The sequence below is a fragment of the Podarcis tiliguerta genome (genome assembly GCF_965153285.1).
Source record: "Podarcis tiliguerta genome assembly, chromosome: 17".
NCBI classification, from domain to species: Eukaryota; Metazoa; Chordata; class Lepidosauria; order Squamata; family Lacertidae; genus Podarcis; species Podarcis tiliguerta.
Window position 1 is genome coordinate 12,123,427 of NC_139550.1, and position 21,224 is coordinate 12,144,650.

The 21,224-nt window shown below is 44.3% G+C and overlaps 1 protein-coding gene and 1 long non-coding RNA gene across 3 annotated transcripts in view; one reads left to right on the forward strand and one right to left on the reverse strand.

Annotated features, from left to right (window-relative positions):
• The window catches only part of LOC310668040, a 1,372,673-nt gene that overhangs the window by 492,290 nt on the left and 859,159 nt on the right, over window positions 1-21,224 (reverse strand). The window lies entirely within an intron of this gene.
• The window catches only part of SLC44A1 (solute carrier family 44 member 1), a 79,399-nt gene that overhangs the window by 47,218 nt on the left and 10,957 nt on the right, over window positions 1-21,224 (forward strand). For both annotated transcript variants that reach the window (XM_083419886.1, XM_083419885.1), the window contains exons 6-14: window positions 1,878-2,047; window positions 5,352-5,441; window positions 8,122-8,261; window positions 9,982-10,168; window positions 11,361-11,526; window positions 14,740-14,896; window positions 16,210-16,293; window positions 17,016-17,153; window positions 19,619-19,855. In XM_083419886.1, coding sequence (XP_083276012.1) covers window positions 1,878-2,047; window positions 5,352-5,441; window positions 8,122-8,261; window positions 9,982-10,168; window positions 11,361-11,526; window positions 14,740-14,896; window positions 16,210-16,293; window positions 17,016-17,153; window positions 19,619-19,855 — 1,369 coding nt within the window. The remainder of the gene's footprint in view (window positions 1-1,877; window positions 2,048-5,351; window positions 5,442-8,121; window positions 8,262-9,981; window positions 10,169-11,360; window positions 11,527-14,739; window positions 14,897-16,209; window positions 16,294-17,015; window positions 17,154-19,618; window positions 19,856-21,224) is intronic.

A 21,224-nucleotide genomic window follows, 5' to 3' on the forward strand; every position in this document is an offset into this window, starting at 1 on the left:
TGTTGCCAGTTGCCTAAGCTGAGCTGAGTACAATTGCAAGGGGGGAAGGAAGAGCACAGGACATCAACATATATAAATCACAAGAAGGTGCACATGTACATCATGCTCCTCTCAGCCTGCCAGACAGCTGTCTGACAGGCTGGGAGGAACACGTTCTGTTCTGTTCTGTGCTGGGGTGGAGGGAAATCTGCCCTTCTCTGCCCCGGGAGGCTATTGCCATTGGGGCCCCTGCTTTTGAAGACATTTCCCCTCCTGCTTGGCTAACAGTCATTAACCGGGCTCCTTGATATGGATAAAGCAAAACAAATCGTTGTGTTTGAGACTTTGGGCGTGGTAGCTGCAGAATTAGGCTTGGAATTCTAGGTATATTGCACTGGTGTGTGGAGGGTGTTTGTGAAAGAGTGGAGGGAATCATGTTTGTATGAGATATGTGGAGTGTATGTGGGCGTGCATGCCCAGAGCACACCGCTGGCATGCACCGCCTGTGTGCCCATATAGCCCTTAGGGGCTAAAAGGTTGCCTACTTTGATCTAAGGAGTTTTACATAGAGACCTACATTAGGGTTACCAGACGTCTCCGATTCCTGGGGACAGTCCCCGGATTTGCAAATCTTTCGCCGGACAAATTCTGTCCCCGGACTGCCCCCAGATTTGCAAACCTGTCCCCGGGAAACATGGCAGCGGCAGCCTCAGCAGCCCGGAGCCAGCCTTTTAGTGCAGTCGGCTCTGGCTGGCTTCAGGAGCTGCTCGCTGCCGTGGTGCCCACCATTTTTCCTGTGCCATGGCAGTGAGTAGCAAGTAGCAAGCAGCTCCTGAAGCCAGCCAGAGCCAACTGCACTACTAGACTGGCCCCTCCTGGGCAACAGCCACCCACCCATGACTCCCGAGCCTCCCCTCATCTGTCAAAACAAAGGGGGAAGGTGATCAGGGAAGGCTCAGGAGTCACAGGCAGGCGGTGTGCCGTTGCCCAGTTTTTTAAAAAAACTCTGCGCATTTATGTTTCACAGGGTGCGAAAGAAGGGCTTTGCACCTTTATACAATATGCATGTGTGCTTGGGCCCAGGGTCTTTCGCCTCACCATCCCCACTACTGACTCCCTGTTGCTACTTAGCTGCAAAAAAAAAAAGTGTCCCCGGATTCATTGAAAAAGATCTGGTAACCATAATCTACATCTGCACCAAGAACTTCCAGGACTCCCTTCCCAACCCCCAGGGCCCTATCTCTATTTTTCCCTTCCCCAACCTGCCGCTGAATATCAACAGAGCTTTCGGAGCAGTATTCAGTATTGTATGTGGCGCTGTAGGTGGAGAATACATTAGCTGCTGCCCGCAGGGGAATTGTCATGGTCCCTGGTATGTATACGTGTAAAACACCCTGAACTGCCTTTATGTCATGCTGCAGTCTCTGTAGAGTCTAAGGTGAGCAGCCTTACTTCTGGGAGTTACAGAAAATCGTCTGCCCGAGGCTCACCGCAATCTGAATATTTTCTGGAAATGTCTGAAAACCTCTACGTTACACATAATTAATTGTATCTAGACATATTGGACTAGCAGTGTATTTTTAAAAAATAAATAAAATAAATTGTATTTGGGGCTGATGGGTTTTGCTCTGTGTTCTGAGTTGATGGGACGGGAAACATCAGAATGTGCACTCCACCCTCTTCTTGGGATATCTTGGTTTTTAAAAACAGCATCACGACCCATTACAGTCATCTCCATTTACAGCAGCACCTTTCCGTTAACCTTGCAGCTCTTGGTTAGATGTTTACGAGGGTGGAGTGTACGGCATCAGTTCACCTTCCATTTGTGTGTTGATGTGGCATTTATATTACCTAGGAGTAATTTTTTTTTCTGATTATTTTTTTCCTTGTATCACCAGTGCACCTATTCCATTCTTCCATCGCTGTGCTCCTGTGAACATTTCCTGCTATGCCAAGTTTGCAGAGGCCCTGATCACCTTTGTCAGTGACAGTAGTGTCTTGCACAGGCTGATTAGTGGAGTAATGACCTGCAGAGAGATTATATTGGGACTTTGCTTGTTATCACTAGGTAATTGTTTTTCTCGTTCTTAGCTATTTCTACAGTACTGCAACAGGAGAATGTGAACATCTTCTGTCCCCACAATGTGGAAATAAAGCATGTTCAGTATTCGCTATTATAGCAGACGATTCCAAATTATATTTCCTACCCAGCAGCTGAATTAAATGTTTTTTTTTAACATGTATGTGCATTTGACTCTCCTTATATGTAACTAATGTGGGGATTTTGACTCAGCTCTGTGTCACTGTCATTGAACCCTCTGCTTTCCTTTAAAACAACCTCCCAAGTGTACTGTATTCATAAGCCTTGGGCTTAAGCTTTGGGTTCAGATTGCTAAGTGAATGTTGATACTTAACCCTTAATATCTTCAGGGACTTGGGTTAAAAGTAGGGCTGATATTTTTATTTTTTTATTTAGTTGATCAGTCTCCCAGTTCAGTGGGAGATCGCCCGAGAACCACATGTAAGGTGCTCCCTCAGAGATCTTGCAAAGCAAAACAAGAAGTCAATGAAAATATCATTTAAGTAAATGTGAACATTATCGTAGCTTTAGTATAGCTGCCCTTTTTGATCATGATTGCATGAATTGTGGAGCTTGCACTTTAATAAACAAAGGCTATCTATCATTATTGGAAGAAAAGGCCCATATTTCATAACTCTCCTATTCTCTGTTTCTGAAACATACCGTATTTTTTGCTCTATATGACTCACTTTTTCCCCTCCTAAAAAGTGAGGGGAAATGTGTGTGCATCTTATGGAGCAAATGCAGGCTGCGCATCTATCCCAGACACCAGAACAGCAAGAGGGATTGCTGCTTTCACTGCGTAGCGATCCCTCTCGCTGTTCTGGCATCTGAGAGTCAGAATATTTTTTTTTCTTGTTTTCCTCCTCCAAAAACTAGGTGCGTCTTGTGGTCTGGTGTGTCTTATAGAGCGAAAAATACAGACCTAACTAACCCTAAAAAAGAGTTGCATGTACCTTATGTTCTAGTCCCATGAATTAAAATTGTATCTGATTCTTTCAAATGAGAGTAGAGCAGACACACACACGCCCCCCCCTTCAAAAAATAACCTTTTCAGTGACAGTTGAGAGGACACTTTGGACTGTCCAAATGAAGTCATATAAATGCAGCAAAAGGAGAGCACAGCCCTAGATGCACATCAGAATGTGTCCTGGGATGTTCATCCAAGTGTAGACGTTCTCTGCCTGCTCTCAATGAGATGCAGCATACTTGAATGGCCATTCTGAAGCACATTCTGGCATGGGTACAGCTGGGTTGGCTTTAGAATGAGGGCAGCACAGTTTTGCTTTCCTTGGCATCGCCCTGTAGTCAAATCTGATTGGCTCTAGGATGTTATCATTTTACATGATCCTCAGTTGGTTGAGATTATGCAGCAAAGGAGAAAGAATTTTTTTTTAATTAAAAAAATGGCACAGAAACAGCAATAGAGGAGAAATGACTGCAATAAAGAGCAGGTTTAGGCAGAATGCTTCTCCCTCCCCTATAAAACTTCACTTTAACTTTAAATGTTCAAGGGTGAACATTCAGTGCAGTTTTAATTAAAATTGGCTTTCAGTGATTGATCAACTACTTACTTGAATAATCGATTAAATAGATTAGAGATTGCAGCCGTAGCTAAAGCCTCTTCTTAATTTTGTGCAGAGTTGGAATAAAAACAATATTTGCATTATTACGTGACATTGGAGTTTTGGTATGAATTAACCCAGACAGAAGCCAGCAACAACAATTCCAGTGTTAATCCTTTGCCAAAACATATTGCATGGTATCCAATGGTGCCCATTTGTCTGCAGATGAGACTTCTGCTTGGACCTCTCATTCCACCTGCAGTCCCCTCAAATCTGCTTCAGAAAGTTGAGAGACCCTCTGAAGCAGATTGGGGCACATGGAGGACTTGCCAGAGGGGTAAAAGAAGAAGAAATCCTGTCACACAAGTAGAATTTCACCTACAGCTCCTAATTATTAATACTAAAGTAAAGTTTCTGTTTAAACATATACTAATCTGATGACTGAATAGAATAGAAAAAGCCGATGGAAGACTCCATTGATTAAAAATGGAAACCAAACTGGCCCAGCTGTTATATACCCCCACGGGGGGGGGGGGGAATGATTACATCAGTTATTGATTATTGATTATATCAAGGCCTATTACAACAGGATTAATAGACACTTAAAATAACCGCGAAGCACAAGCACGTTAAACTCATCACTTTGGGAGGAATAGTGGAAATGTAGACCTCTGAAACTTGGTAACTAAGTTAAATTGATTGTTGCCAAGTTACGGTCAGTGTAGCTGATTTTTACTTAAAAGCCTTCACATTTCATGCAGCAGTGAATATTCCAAATGTCGGTGAATGCTGGCATGCATGTGTGAATGTTGACAATCCCGGTTGAAGTTACTAAATGTCTGAAAACAGATAGGCATTTCCCCATTTTATCAGTATTCACTGGCGTATGTTCTGAGTCACATTTAAGTGATTGTCAGCATTCACCTGTTCTTCTGTGTTTTTGGATACTTGCTAATTTTGGGCTTTATCTATAGTATACCTTTACATTTGCGCACACATAAACAAACTTTGTTTGTTTGATGTGAATGACCAACGAGGTTCCTTTCAGGAACAGTGGCCACCTCCCAAATTATACCTGCAGCCTGGAAGCCATTGAAGCTCTTCATGCTTTTCCAAGGCAGTGTAGTTTGTAGGAGAAACTCACCCATGATGGCCTTATGATACTAAGTGCCAAGAGACGAGACCTTCATGTTCCAAATCAACAAAGAGCTAGACAAGTAGAAGTTTGACAGTGAAAAGATCTTATTTAATGACCTCTCCTGAAAAACGCAGCTCAAGCATAAAGTAGCATGTGGTTCTTATCACAATCTTGACATCTTAATTCATACTTGTCATAATAATTGTGCTTTTTGAGCATGTGTGTGTCTGCATGCAACTTTTTGGGTTGTGCTCAACATGAGTTGTGCGGTATTTTTGCAACTCATGATAATAAAGTTGCAGTTCTATCATGTCAACATTAGTTCTGTCATTGTATGTGTCTGCATCTCTCTGTTAAATACATATGTCCCATGATGTGTAAATGTTCATATAGGGTTGGTTTGTTTAACTGGCAAATCAGACACTGAGTAGGATAGCTAGTTTATCTTGTACATTTTTGTACAGTTGTACAAGATTTTGTACAGTTAAAAAGTGAATTCAACTGTATTTGTATTAATAAAGTCTCTTTTTTGTTTTTGCTATTTCCATTTTAAATAATTACCCTTCTTATTTTCTTTTGTTTTCTGCAGTGCTTTCCATGATTATGATGGTGATAATAAGATACATTTCAAGAGTACTTGTTTGGATTTTAACAATTCTTGTTGTTCTGGGATCACTTGGTAAGTTGCTGAAGCTGGTCGATGATGATGGTGATGGTGATGATGTTGATGATGATGACTGGGTTCTCCTAGCCACTCTGGGCGGCTTCCAACAAATTAAAACACAGCAAGACATCAGACATTAAAAACTTCCCTAAACAGGGCTGCCTTCAGTTGTCTTTTAAAAGTAAAATAGTTGTTTATTGCCTCGACATCTGCTGAGAGGGCGTTCCACAGGGCAGGCGCCACTACCAAGAAGGCCCTCTCTCTGGTTCCCTGTAACCTCACTTCTTGCAGTGAAGGAACCAACTGAGCCTCAAGCGACAGCAAAGGATCCAGGAGGACTGCCAAGCTACATACCCACTCCTTCAGAGAGAATGTAACCCCATCAAGAGCAGGCAGCCTCCCATCCATCCGGTCTAGGGAACCACCCACTAACAGCTCCTCAGTCTTATCTGGATTGAGCTCTAGTTTGTTGGCTCTCATCCAATCCATTACCAAGGCACATTCACTGCCTCTCCTGCAGACGTAACGGAGAAGTAGAGCTGTGTGTCATTGTCATATTGCTGACAACATCCTCCAAAACTCTGGATGTCCCCACTCCGTGGTTTCACATAGATGTTAAATAACACAGGGGATAAAATTGAGCCCCGAAGAGCTCCACATTGAAGGCTCCATGGGGTTGAAAAGCACTCCGCAAGCAACACCCTCTGGTTGTTGAGCTCCCAAGTAGGACTGGAAGCACCAGAAAGCGATGACACCTACCCCCAACTCATACAGCTTCTCCAGGCAGATACTATGGTTGATGGTATTGAAAGCTGCTAAGAGTTCAAGGAGAATTAACTAGGACATATTTCCCCTCTCTCTCTCCCAACAAATGCAGGGTGACCAAAGCAGTTTCTGTGCCAAAACTGGGCCTAAACCCCAATTGAAATTGATCTAGAAAATCCCATGTGTTTGTGTGTGGCTTTTTTAAACTAGTGTGGTCCTATGCTGGACGCCCTCTATCCAAATGGTCCCTTAGCTATGGGTAATTATCTGCCAGAATCCAGATCACATGCAAGCCTCATTCCCAACGTTGTCATGGACCTCATCCAGCCCCTGCCCTTCCCATGTTACACAGGAAATCACTGCATGGAGCTTCTACTTGTGTACATTTGAATACGAGTAGAACCCCTTGGAGTGATCAGAATCCCTGATAAAGCAGTGTCCCTGATCACTTGGAAGACTTTACTTGTGTTCAAGTGAAGCCTGTGCAACGCTGGGAAGGTCAGGGACGGAGCCAAGGGTGGGAGTTGCACACAATGGCATTGTTGAAGTGGGGCTTGTGTATGTTCCCTTCCTCTGTCCACGCATTGGCATTTGTCTGCTCAGGCAAATGTTGAAGCATGACTTGAGAACAGGTGCATACATCCTCCTGGGTTGTTCTATGAGCATGGCAAAGATGGGAGTTCATTTTCCTGCCTTTAAAGAGAGACACTGGAGGAGATCAGCAGGGAAGTGATGCTTCCCTTTGTCCTTCTTGCTTCCTTTAAAACCATTCACCTTCTACTTCAGAAACAATTGATTTGCAGCCATTGTTGCACTATTAAAGCTATGCCCATGGGAGCAATATCCATTTGGTTTAAGGATTTATGGGACTGAATGAGGATGCGGCCAATTATTAGGAAGAAAAATAAAGGGACAAAGCATTGGCAATATTTACATTCCACAATCACCTCCCATTGATGATTTCAGGGAATAAGACTTGGCTGAATAGGAAAGTGCAGAAGAAGCAGGCAAGGGAAATAAAGCGATACAAGAGAAAAAGCAATAAAATTACAAGAGTGTTCTTTGGCTGTCTTTGCCCTAATTGTATTGCTGCGCTGCATCAATATTGGCAAGAGGCATTTGTGAAAAGCCACCCACAAAGAGCAGGTTTCTTCAAGCCAGCAGTTGGAGGAGGAAGCAGATAACCCTTCACACCTCAGGATCCTTGGGCAAGATGATTTGGAGATCGGAGAAGAGGGCATTTATTTATAGAATTCTGAGTTTCAGTTTCCGGCAAACAGAATGTTCTCAAAGCAGGATACAAAGGAGCAGGGAAAACAATAGTTGAAAGAGTATTAAGCAGTTAAGATGGTTGTCTCCTGTCAAGTTATCACTTCAGCAAAAACAGCATCCACCCAAGGGAACTGAGAAGTTCAGCCGGGGTAAAAAACTGTATTTGGGGGGGAAAGGGCAAATGGATGCTCCGGTTGATCCCAGCTTTTTTTAAAAAAGCGCTCTTAGTTCTCACCAGTGATGAAGGTGGAATGCAAAGCAAGGCCTTGAGAAATAGGGAGAGATCTATGAGCAGGCTTCAGGGAGAGGTGCCAGTTGCGATTCTGGTTCGTGCCGATCATCCTCTCCTAGCCTATTGAGTGTCTTAGTTAATAATTCCTGTGTATAACCTTTTCTTGCCTGGAACTCCTCAGCTTCTAATTACGGAACAGCATCATAGCTGTGGTAAGGTGTCTTGTAAAAAGCAAGCCCTCTTTGATCAGTTGTCTTTTGCGATATCAGAATGCCACACCGTCCTGACATTTATGTTGCAGCAGATCAGATAAGTCTGAATCTAGCCTGGTAAAGGATGAAATTGGCCGAGCTAATTGTGCTCCTTATAAGTAATTACACATATGCTGTGAAACTGAAATGCACTATATCTTCTTCGTGAGCACAGGTGGTACAGGAGTATTGTGGTGGTTGTACGCCAAGCAGCGGAAGTCTCCTAGCGATACTCTTACAGTTGATCAGCTTCAAATAGCCAAAGACAATCGTCAGGCCCTTCTGATCTATGCCATTGCAGCTACGGTCTTCACGGTACGTATTTAATAGCTGTGAAGTGAGGGCTCCTTGACACATGCTGCATACCTGTGTAGGCCAGAGCAGGAAGCAAAGTATTCAGCTTCACGGCTGCAAATGACAGCTTTCTCGTTCATGCAGTAAGCATTTGCAATTCATGTGTGCAATGCTGTACACAGGTACAGGCCTTTTCCCCTAGTCCCTGTAGGAAAAAGTGAAGCAACCCTCATATGTTGTGGAGTATCAGGTAGGTTTTCTATGCAGGAAGAAGGCAGGCAGGCTTGTATGCTGCCTCCCACAGGGCCTGGAACCTGCCACATCAATTAGGACATTGGGTTGTATCCATCAGTCATACTGAGATTCTGGAATTCATGAAATTAACGGACACGACCAACAAAGATGCATTCATTTCAATGGGTCTTTTCTTAGTTGATGCAATCCCTAGTGCATATGTCCCTCTCATGTCAACCATGTGCCCCTTTCTCCCAATTCACGTTATGAGCTCTATACTTAGTAGGGAAAGTGCACAAAGCCAGGGTTTGCTCCTGCATATTGCCAAATGTGAAACTGAGCAGGGGCGGAGGAAGGGGGTGCGGGGGTGCCACTGGGGGGGGTGACAAAATGCCAGGTGGCACTCACCGCGGAGCCTGCAGCACACCCTAGCCATGCATCTCTCCTGGGAGAGACGTGGTGGCTTGGGCGCCCGCATGCTCCACTCTGCCCAAACGGTCTGTCCGCTGCCTCCCCCCCAGCTGTAGGGCGGCTGAGTGGGAGGAGGCAGGCAGACTCCGGCGGCCCCAGAGGTTTGCCTCGCCCTGCCCCTATGGGCGTGCCACCCCAGGCGCCCAAGCGGCTTCCTCCGCCGCTGGCACTGAGATCTTATGTGAACCAGCCCATAGAAATCCATTGACAGCAGTGCAGCTATACCAACATTACGGTTGTTGTTTTCTTTCTCTATGTGTGGGAGTGAGAGATGGACAGGTGTCAGTGGTACCGAAGGGTTTTTGTTTTGTTTTTTAGCATAAGGATGAGTTTGGAGGCAAGGAGAGGGATATATAAAATAATAAAAGCTTAAATTTACATATGGAGCTAGTGGTAGTGTTCATCTGCATAGTGATGTACAGTGGTACTCTAGATACGAACGGGATCCGTTCCGGAGCCCCGTTCGCATCTAGAAGCAAATGTAACTAGCGACGGCACGTCTGAACACACTCCCGTCGCTTTTTGCCGCTTCTGCGCATGCGCGTGACATCATTTTGAGCGTCTGCGCATGCACGAGCGGTGAAACCCGGAAGTAACGCACTCTGTAGCTTCCAGGTCGCCACGGAGCGCAACTCGAACGCGCTCAACCCGAAGCACATTCAACCCGAGGTATGACTGTAAGCTTTGCTCTTAAACCAGAAATGTAAGGAAGCGGAAGTATAGTAAAATATCCTTGGTTAGATACACAATTCAGTAAGTTACCACTTTTTGAAACACTGGTGGGCAGCAAAAGTGCCACATCAATTGGTGAGTGGCCTCAGGTTTCTCTGACCAGTTATGTGCTGTGATGCCCATAAATGCATCCATTATTGTTAGTAGGTGGCTCATGAAGTCAGGATGACATCATACATTTTGTAATGAAGACTAAGGCTAGGAACATTACATATAAAATTAAATTTCAGAGCTGTGCGTGAGACTTTTGAGTCTTGTCTCAGTAGGTAAAATTCATCTAAAACAAGTCTCCTTCCTTTTGTAGGTTATCTTACTGTTGATAATGTTAGTTATGCGCAAGCGAGTATCTCTCACCATTGCCTTGTTCCACGTGGCTGGCAAGGTCTTCATTCACCTGCCGCTACTCGTCTTCCAGCCATTTTGGACGTTTTTTGCCCTCATGCTCTTCTGGATCTATTGGATCGCGGTCTTGCTCTTCCTAGGTACCACAGGTATGTAAATCCCGCACAATTTCATAATTCCTTTCTCCTTCCTTTTGGTAACCTCAGAAAGTGTTAGTGTCGCTCTTCTCTATTGACTGAATCAAATGAAATTCAGCCAAGTAAATGAGTCTGCATTAAAATAAATGAAAACAAAACAAGGCATGAGTACTGTTAAATGCAGCATGGCTGATCTTTATGTATGAGCACATTGAGCCGTGGCTTCGCAGCAGGTGCGCATGGATGTTAAAGGCAGGCACTGAACTTTCCCGCTTTGTGCAGGAAAAGCATATGAAAACTCCAGCCAATCCTGAATATGACAGCCCTTTTATTTCCTGTGATCTGCGATAGTGAATGCCTTTAAAATTCTTCACCCTATGCTGATTTGTTTCTGAGCCCAATTAGAGTGCTGATTTTAGCTTTTAAGGCCCTAAACAGTCCACTACTAGAATAGCTGAAGGATTGTCTCTTCTTATACGTACCTGCCTAATCAGGGGTGAGGAGCTGGTTCTGGCTGGCAGGCCAGATTTCTGTCTCCCTCACCTCACCCCCAGACCAAGTCTGATAGGTGGGCGGCGTGTTTTTGCACACACAGTTTGAAGTAAAAAAACGCTTGATATCAGAACAGCAAGCACCGTGCAACTGGGGGTTGCAAGACCCAACCACCAGCTGACCATGAGCGCTTGCGCGTTGCTGCGCATGGCGCTTTGCGGACCCGACAATCAGCTGATCGTCGGAGCCTGCAGTGCCCACGCCTTTGCCCAGGCCTCTGATCAGCTGATTGGCAGTTCCTGCAAACTCCTTTGGCTGATCCGGGTCGTTACCCACTCCAAACCTGACGTCATGTATCGTGTAAGGTGTAAGACTGTGCATGATATATCAGGTGTTGGTGGGGGAGCTTGGTAGGCCTAATGAGACCCACAGGCAGGAGGCATCCCAGCCCAGCTTCGATTAAGTTCTGCATTCCCCACTCTTTATGAGTTAGCAGGCGGTTACACAGCAGAGGGACATTTCTGCTTTGTGGCACCATCGTTCTGAAATGGCCTCCTGAAAGAAGCCCTTTTGGACCCATTATTGCTGGCCTCATAAAGCAAGGTGTTGCTCCATGAGCATAATTCTTTTGTGGCGATATTAAACATGTTGTGTTGCTGTGGAATGGCTATTTTGAATGCCTTTCTCCCTTGCTCTTCATTTCTGCTTCTAGGTAGCCCTGTCAAAAACGACCAGGGCTTTGTAGAGTTCCAAGTTGCAGGCCCACTGAGGTACATGTGGTGGTATCACGTCGTGGGGTTAGTTTGGATCAGTGAATTCATCCTTGCCTGTCAACAGATGACTGTAGCAGGAGCCGTTGTGACATATTATTTTACAAGGTGAGAGATTCCGGGGCAGTTTAATCACGAGAGGCTGGTTCTCTAAAACCTCAGAAGTAAACAGGGCATGGGCAGATGGTGTAATGAGAAGATGAAACTCGAAGGCAAAGCCTCCAGTAATGTGCTTGGCTGGTTTTGATCTGTTATAAATGCATTCGCTCCAATACAGTCCACTCGATTATTCACCTAGGACACAGTTTCTGTGTAAACAGTATCTTGGTCAATATTGGATCTGATACATCTGCAGTGGCTGGTTAGCATATGACTATATCAGAGGCGATCAAAGTTCAATACTGCTGGGTGTGGTGCTTTGTTTGCTGAGGCCTGTAGGCTAAATATGAAAAAATGCTAAGTACAAAAAATATATATTGTATGTTAGATGAGCAACAGAGAGCACTGTTCCCACCCACCCCCGCAGTTACGCTGTTCTGATCTGCATGACCTGTGCCATGGGTAGGCAAACTAAGGCCCGGGGGCCGGATCCGGCCCAGTTGTCTTCACAATGCGGCCCGTGGACGGTCCGGGAATCAGCATGTTTTTACATGAGTAGAATGTGCCCTTTTATTTAAAATGCATCTCTGGGTTATTTATGGGGCCTGCCTGGTGTTTTTACATGAGTAGAATGTGTGCTTTTATTTAAAATGCATCTCTGGGTTATTTGTGGGGCATAGGAATTTGTTCATTTTCTTCTTCTTCAAAATATAGTCCGCCCCCCCCCCCAAAAAAAGGGTCTGAGGGACAGTGGACCAGCCCCCTGCTGAAAAAGTTAGCTGACCCCTGACCTATGCAGTGGGTCAGAACAAGTCTCAAATGAGAGAGAGGGTGCATTTTGTTAAGAATCACCATTCTTCAGATTATTTCATTTAAGTTAGACAGAAGACTGTTCCCTTCAAGGTTTAAGGGAGTAGTTTCCTGTCTAACGTGAATGAAATTCTGTATTGGAAGGGGGGATTTATTAAATGTGATATTATTTATATTCTAAATATAACTCTAAATCAAAAGTTCTCTTACATTTATTAAAGCACCCAAAGATGATGATGATTATAAATCACTTTGCTTGTAAAACTCAAGGGAATGAACTATACCAATGCAACATTTCCATTTACAGCAGCTTAAAATGCTGAAAGCACACTAAAACCAACAAACCACTGCTTGCAGATTGAAAGTATTCCCCTAAATGAGGGTATTGACTCTCCTTCCAGTCTCTTCATGAATTTAGACATCTTCAGGTGTCACCAGAGAGGGCTTTTTTGTTTTTATGAGAACAGTATGTGTCCACTGGCGTCTTCCGCAGTCTCTGGCTGTCTCTCTGGCAGTCTCTCTCATGTTATGCTCCTCATGCAAGTGGACCACTCCCAAGTGAATAAAATGGATGAAAGTTACATCCTGGGCTCCTGAGGCAACAGGTTCCTCATGGTAACTTGCCATGGTTTAATTTCTGTCATATACCTTAAGCCAGGGGTCAGCAAGCTTTTTCAGCAGGGGGCCGGTCCACTGTCCTCAGACCTTGTTGGGGGCCAGACTATATTTTGAAGAAGAAAAAATGAACAAATTCCTGTGCCCCACAAATAACCCAGAGATGCATTTTAAATAAAAGGACACATTCTACTCATGTAAAAGCACGCTGATTCCCAGACCGTCCACGGGCCAGATTGAGAAGGCGATTGGGCCGGATCCAGCCCTGGGCCTTAGTTTGCCTACCCATCCCTTAAGCTTCTCTCTCTCTTGAAATCGGCCGTTATTGATTCACAGGCCTGTTTGTAAATAACCCAAGTTTTGCATGTTCTTTGCTATTTCTGTCAGGGACTTTTTCCTGTGTTCATCAAGAATACTTGTGTAACTCTTAAAGCTATGTTTTTAAGAAATGAATTGCAGTCCTGTCTGAAAGGAGAAGGATGGGCAAAGAGGCAGAGCAGAGGATAAAGACCACATGAGATGTTTTAAGCACAAGTGAAAACTAGTGTCTGGTTTGTAGGATTTTTACCCAAGCGTACTAGTGGTTTAATTTGACGTGGATAGGTTTGTCTTTCATCTAAACCAGTGTTTCCCAAACTTGGGTCTCCAGCTGTTTTTGGACTACAACTCCCAGCATCCTTAGCTAGCAGGACCAGTGGTCAGGGATGATGGGAGTTGTGGTCCAACAACAACTGGAGACCCAAGTTTGGGAAAAACTGATCTAAACTGTTGGTTTATTTTAGCCCCATAATATGTATAGCCTGACACTCTGATTGTTTTGGTCTAGATAGCTAAACACACATACCGGTTCTTTGAATCAATTTCACTCCTGCAATAAGATCATGATACACCTGGATCTCCTTTAACAGCCTTCATTATAGTAGGAAACAGATGCAACAATCTCAGCTTAATAAATGATGTGCTTCTGTTGTGGATAATCTAAATCACAGTTTCCTGTTACATCTGAATGGGGAAACTGTGGTTTGATCTCAGTTTACTAACCAGGCTCTAAAATCCTGGTTTCAGATCCTGGTTAGCTTGGTTTGTGTCTTTTGATACTTTTAAGAAATTGGTGCCATCATTTTGTCTGCCGTAGTATATGGAGACAATTGGATCAGTTCTGTGTGAAATCAAAATCTTATTTTCGGCTAATGAAGCAGAACTTCATAGCCATCTCAAAGCCAGCAAGGGGCTGCCATAATGCGATATGTAAAAAATTAATTTGAACAAGAAAACACATGATATCAGTTAACACTGTAATAGACAAGACACGTTACTAGATACCGTATTTTTTGCTCTATAAGACTCACTTTTTCCCTCCTAAAAAGTAAGGGGAAATGTGTGTGCGTCTTATGGAGCGAATGCACGCTGCGCAGCTATCCCAGAAGCCAGAACAGCAAGAGGGATTGCTGCTTTCACTGCGCAGTGATCCCTCTTGCTGTTCTGGCTTCTGAGATTCAGAATATTTTTTTTCTTGTTTTCCTCCTCCAAAAACTAGGTGCGTCTTGTGGTCTGGTGCGTCTTATAGAGCAAAAAATACGGTAGTTCTGCCTTCTTAATCAAGAATCCCTTTAGTGTCTTTGTTTCTTGGGCTTTACGGACAGAGGTCCTAATGATTGCTGAGACTCACTACAGAACTACCATTGTAGGGTCCTTCACATCTCAAGTTGGCCTCTGAGTAACACTGTTGCTACCTGTTTTTGTCTGCTGATGCTATCTGTTGTCACTGATTTTGTATTTTTTAATTTCTCTCTACAGAGAAAAACGGAATCTGCCATTCACACCTATTCTGGCGTCTGTCAATCGCTTGATCTGTTATCACCTAGGAACTGTGGCTAAAGGGGCTTTCATTATTACCTTAGTGAAGATTCCACGAATGATACTCATGTATATTCATACCCAAGTCAAAGGAAAAGTAAGGGGAACACTTTGCTATAGAAGTGTGGGCCATTGGTGGAACTGACAGATGAAAAATGTAAATAGAGAATAAGAACAGCCCAGCTGGGTCCCCAAAACTGATCTAGTTCAGCATTTTGCTTCCCAAAGTGACAAGCCAGATATACCTCTGGATTAAAAAGGAGAGTTGCCTTCTCTCCCTCATGAGGAAAACAAGCCTTCTGAAGCAAAAGGGGTAAAAACACCTATTTGGGGGTAGTGCAGAGAAAGGGCAAAAAACCGATTCTGTTGGGGCCTGATTTTTTTATTATTTAACGAAATGCACATTTAGAAAATGCACATATATCTTTAGAATGTCATTTGGACAATTTAATAGTCAAGATCAGTGTTTCCCAAACTTAAGTCTCCAGCTGTTTTTGGACTCCCAGCATCCCTAGCTAGCAGGAGCGCAGTGGTCAGGGATGATGGGAATTGTAGTCCAAAAACGGCTGGAGACCCGAGTTTGGAAAATGCCGGTCCAGATGTTGGCGGAAACACTTGTCCTACCATTTTAGACTTCTGTAATGATTTAAAGCTCAGCCTGTTCAAAAAGGGGTTGTCAAAAATAAAGGCTGTGTCACAGTATGACGTGGCTGGCTGTTTCAGATACAAAGGAGGGATCTCAATGTTCTTTTCAACATGGCAGAATTTTCAGGTTGTGGAAAAAGAAAAGAAGCCAGACTTTTGAGAGCTTTCGGCAAGCTTTCTTCATGACTGAAGTTTACCTTATAACAACTTTATACGGGAAAGTGGATCGTGAGATTCTTGGCCACTACAAGAGTCTAGATAATGAGGAGGGTGGGCCCCAAAGCCTTGTCCCATATGATCTGTGGGTTGATTCAGGCATGAGTACCAACCACTTTTTCCTCTGGATTGATGGTGTCTCAGCATGAACCAGGCTAGACACAGAGAGGGCCATTTCCACAACTGCAGGAATAACTTTTGTCACCACAACTGTGGAAATAGCTGTGAACTGTCTCCGTGTACTGCCTGGGTTAAACTTAGGTTTCTTTGCCTGATTACATCTGCCTCATGATTTCTCTCCCTCATGGTGGGAAAAAGAAGCTTTTTTTGCATGTTTGACTTGGTCTTACGTGACCACCAATTACAGGAGCCATTGTATTAAAGCTGGGCTCTGAGCCCTTTGTTACAGAGGAAGCATATGTGTAAATTGAGACTTGTATATGAAAGTACTTACCATTTAGATACCAACCTACGCCCTAGCACTTAATGCAATTTAATGTTTTCTCTGATTATTATTTCCCTTTTTTGTCGCCGTTCTCCCCATCTTAGGAAAATGCCTGCGCTAGATGTATGTTGAAAGCCTGCATTTGCTGCCTTTGGTGTTTAGAAAAGTGCCTGACTTACTTAAATCAGGTAAGAATTTATATTTCCCTGGCATTCCTTTTCAAAGGCTGGAAAGTTTCACTTCAACCTTCTTGCAATCGGCTCTAAACTGAAAGATGCCGAATGGTATGTTAACGTTTGAATGCAGTTACGGACTGCAGGAATAGAGCCTTTACTGAAATTAAAATGCGTTGTAGTTTCTCAGAGGCTGTAAAGAAGAACAAGTCTAATGTTTTGGAGGAGAAACCATCATGAAACTGTTGCCTATGAGCTAAAGCATATTTTGTACAACGGTTAAATATGGGTCTATTACAGTGTGTATGCCTTGCAATAAGAGTGAAAATCTTAAAACACTGGGCATTTTAGAAAGTGAGCATTTGCAGATTGTCCTCATTTGCAGGACACCCACAATGAATTGCAGTGGACAAACTATATCATACACAAGTTTCCTTGATAGAAACATGGAGGTGGATGGGTGTTTAATGGACAGTTTACTGTTGAACCTGGCATGTTGCGTCCTGTTCTATGTGCAGGAAGGGCCAGATAATAACCCCCCTCTCCAGTTTATCTAGATTATCTTTTTGGTCTGTTCATCAGATCTTGCACAGACCTTCACTGTTTGCTACGACGGTGACTAAGTGAAGGATTGTATCCATCAAAAACTCACGTTAATGTCTATGAAGGTCTTAGATGTCGGGTGTGGAAGAGTGGAAGAGAACCTAACCAATGGCATTCTGCCTCTCTTTCCCCAGAATGCATATACAGCCACAGCTATCAACAGCACCAACTTCTGCACCTCAGCAAAGGATGCCTTTGTGATACTAGTGGAGAACGCTCTGCGAGTGGCTGCCATAAACACAGTGGGAGACTTCATGCTCTTTCTAGGAAAGGTAGGGCTGTGCGAAAAATGGAAGTTCTCCTCAAACAGTCTCTTTCTCTTGCACAATGCTGGGCAGTGTGTACTCTGTGCACAGAACATTGCTTGTAAACAGAGTTCTCATTTCCCGTCTTTTTGCCCACCAGAGTAATATTCAAGGCAGTTAACAACAAACAACAGTGAAACAAATCATCACTAATCAAACAATTAAAATCCAGAAAGAGAAACACCATGCAGTTGCTCAGTCGAGCCCAAAGCGGGGGGAAGAAATTCTGATAATTCGGGGGGGGGGCAGTTAATTGCAGACTGAGATTCTTAGGAAGCTGAATTCTTCACCTGAGACCACATCCTGTACTTTTGCAGAATCATGGCATTCGCCCAACCCAGCTAGTGTTCTTATGTTTTCACTTTCCTCTTGGAAGATAAACCAAAGGATGAGCCAGTCTGACCATTTCAGTGGATGTAGCTAGGAGGAACTAGCCAGGATGAATGACTATAGGAATGCAGGCATTATCCATGTTGAGGAGTAAAAAGGAGCTTTTATTTTTCTAAATATTTGAAAGCTTACGATTTGGCCCTTGACTCCAAGACGTCTCTTTCTGAAGTCCCAGATGGTTCAGTTTTGATTTTAACTTTTGCTGCTAGGTAACCCATGAACAAACCGTATTTTTTTTTTCCTATTTCAAAGCACGTTTTATTTGACTGCAGTGCTCTTTGCACCAGTCTTCCAAGACAAATATGTCTACCGCCACCTCATGGCATTAGGGTCCTGCTTATGAATTCCTTCCCTCCTGCTCTTTGTGCATTAATTCATACTGCAACCAACCCAACTTCCAAGCGGAGACTTTGTAATCCCCCAAATAAACAAATCAATAAGTCGCGGTAGGAGTGAGCGCATAATTAGATATAATGGCCTTAGGGGGACTGGAGTGCACAGTGAGGTTTGCTTAGAATGCATTTGACATGTACCATGAAGGTCTCCCTCGAGGCAGGGAGAACACGTTTTTCAGATGGCTGAAAATAAAAGAACGATGGGAAATGCTGACATTAGCTCTGCAGAACACTCTCCGTTAATGTCAGTGAAAGACTGTCGCCCATACCAGACGAGCTCTGCTTTTCAACTTAAGCAAAGATACAGATTGAAGTAAGATGCAGCGATCCATTTGTGCACCAAGTTATCATTAAAAAAACAAGATTTGTGCCGGGAAATGCACTGAAAATCAATTTTTGTGAAACTAACATGTATTTCTTGGGGAAATGTTTCCGAAAGAAACTTTGAAATGGTTTCCATTACTTTTCAAAAACGTGTACTAATGATTCTTAGGGAGAAGGAGCACTTTCCTTTTACAAGTGAGAAAAGAGACTGGAGAAATCTAATGATTCAGAGAGCAGCATAGTCGTCATCTTGAGATGCTTGCCACGCAGGCATACCCATTTTTTTTACCCAAATGATCACAGTATGTTTTCTTGCTGCTGTTCTCTAGAATAGGTATGACTTAAGAAACAACTTCAGCTACCCCTCGGTGTGTGTATTTGTGAAATGTTTTGAAATAACCGTATTTTTCACTCCATAAGACGCACTTTTTTCCTCCTAAAAAGTAAGGGGAAATGTGTGTGCACCTTATGGAGCGAATGCAGGGGGGAGGCAGGCAGGAAAAGCCCCCAAGAGCCGCGCACAAGCTCCGCGCGGCTCTTGCGGGCTTTTCTACGAGGAGGGAGAAGGGACTGACGCGGCCAGTCAGAAAAGCCCGCAGGAGCCGTGCACCCTTTAAGGAGCGTGCGGCTCCTGTGGGCTTTTGCGGGAGGTGGGGGAATTGCCATAGCCGTGCGCAGTCTCTCCCGGCCGGAGAGACTGCTCGTGGCTAAAGAAGCCAAGACAGCGAGCGCGATCCATCCCGCTCACTGTCTTGGCTTCTGCCATAGCCACACGCAGCCTCTCCCAGCCGAAGAGGCTGCACACGGCTAAAGAAGCCAAGACAGCGAGCGTGATCCATCCCGCTCGTTTTCTTGGCTTCCTCTTTAGCTGCGCGCAACCTCTCCAGTCGGGGGAGGCTGCACGCGGCTATGGCAGAAGCCAAGACAGCCAGCGGGATAGATCCCGCTGGCTGTCTTGGCTTCTTTGCTCTTTGGGGCTGGGGGGGGGGGACCCAGGCTTCCCCCTGCAGCCCCAAGAAGCTCTGGGAGAAGCAGACAGGCTTTTCCCCCTTGATTTCCCCCTCTAAAAACTAGGTGTGCACCTTATGGAGCGAAAAATATGGTAAATAATTAATCTCCATGTGTGTTTCATACACATTTTATGACATGCGTGTGCAGTATCTCACCACCCATTCTAGAAAGGCAAAGGACCACAATTGCCTCTGCAGGGGGGTTTCTGTATCTCCCTGTCTTCTCCAGATCTGGTTTAAGTGGAGGCTTGGGAACACCGAGAAGCTTGTGATATTCCTTGTCAACTTTGTTTGCTCTCTGTCTGCTCTTCAGGTTCTAATAGTGTGCTGCACGGGCCTGGCAGGGATCATGCTGCTGAACTACCAACGGGACTACACGGTGTGGGTGCTGCCGCTCATCATTGTCTGCCTGTTTGCATTCTTAGTCGCTCACTGCTTCCTATCCATTTATGAAATGGTCGTGGACGTCCTCTTCTTATGTTTTGCCATTGACACCAAGTATAACGATGGCAGCCCTGGGAAGGAGTTCTACATGGATAAAGTTCTTATGGTAAGTTCTTTAGAATGTGGTGTGCTTCTGAATACAAGGAATCGTGTAGTGAAAAGAGCTTAAGAGTAGTGATAGGAGGAACTCTGCTCTGGTTTGCTTCATCATTTGGCTTGTCTATTTGTGGGCCACTGTATTTTCTTAGCATATAAATCTGGCACGTGGGAAGGTGCTTGAAAGTTCAGTTCTTGTTTCCTGTGATGGCAGTCCAGCAAGATAGATAGATAGAGAGATAGACGATAGATAGATGATTGATAGATAGATAGATAGATAGATAGATGATAGATAGATAGATAGATAGATAGATAGATAGATAGATAGATAGATAGATTCTAATGGCAACAGTCCAGTAAGATAAAGATGTACAGTATATATGGGGGAGAGAGCCATGTACTCAATCAGTTGCTTCTTTGAGGGTTCTGTGCTGTAGCTGCTTGCTCTGCTGAAGAAGCAAGCACTAGGGAATCTTGCTGGACCCTCGACCATATTTTGCAGGGAAACAGTATACAGTGGTACCTCTGGTTAAGAACTTAATTCATTCTCGAGGTCTGTTCTTAACCTGAAACTGTTCTTAACCTGAAGCACCACTTTAGCTAACAGGGCCTCCTGCTGCTGCCGCCACGCCACCAGAGCACGATTTCTGTTGTTATCCTGAAGCAAAGTTCTTAACCCGAGGTCATATTTCTGGGTTAGCAGAATCTGTAACCCGAGGTACCACTGTACCTCTGCTTTAGATATTGTGGTAAACTGTTGTTTGACACAAACCAGAACACAACTAATGGAAAACTAGTGCTCAAGAGTGCCAAGTTAGGAGCGGGGACGAAGTGGTTTATATCACCACTCGACTATGAAGTTCCCTGGGGAGCCTCAAGGCCAGTCACAACACAGGATTGTTGTGAGACTGACATGGAGATGGACAACCTTGCACGCGACCCTGAGTTCATTGGAGGAAGAGTGGATGGTAGTGTAATAAACAAACAGCAATCATTAAAGCAGAGAGCATGTGGAGAGAGGGAGGGAAGGGTGCACAAGTGCCAGATTTATTCCTGCGGCACCAAAGTGTGGCTTGACATTACTTGCAAACCAATTCATCATCTTGTAATATTTACAAGAGCATGGGCAATAATGTCCCAGGGCAACCAGAGGAGGAGGGTACCCAACAAGCATATCAGGAGTGCAACTCTTGCCCAAGCAACCCGGCTGGCACTGGGAAGAGGTCACGAAAACAGTAGGATAGTGGGTGGTAGTTCTGTGGTCTGGCTGGCAGGGACTGGTTTTCCCTATCTGGAAGCCCGGGTCTCATAACACAGGGGAAGAGAACCAAGTACCTATCATACCTCCTTGCAGCTCTTTTAAAGCATGGAAGACAAAT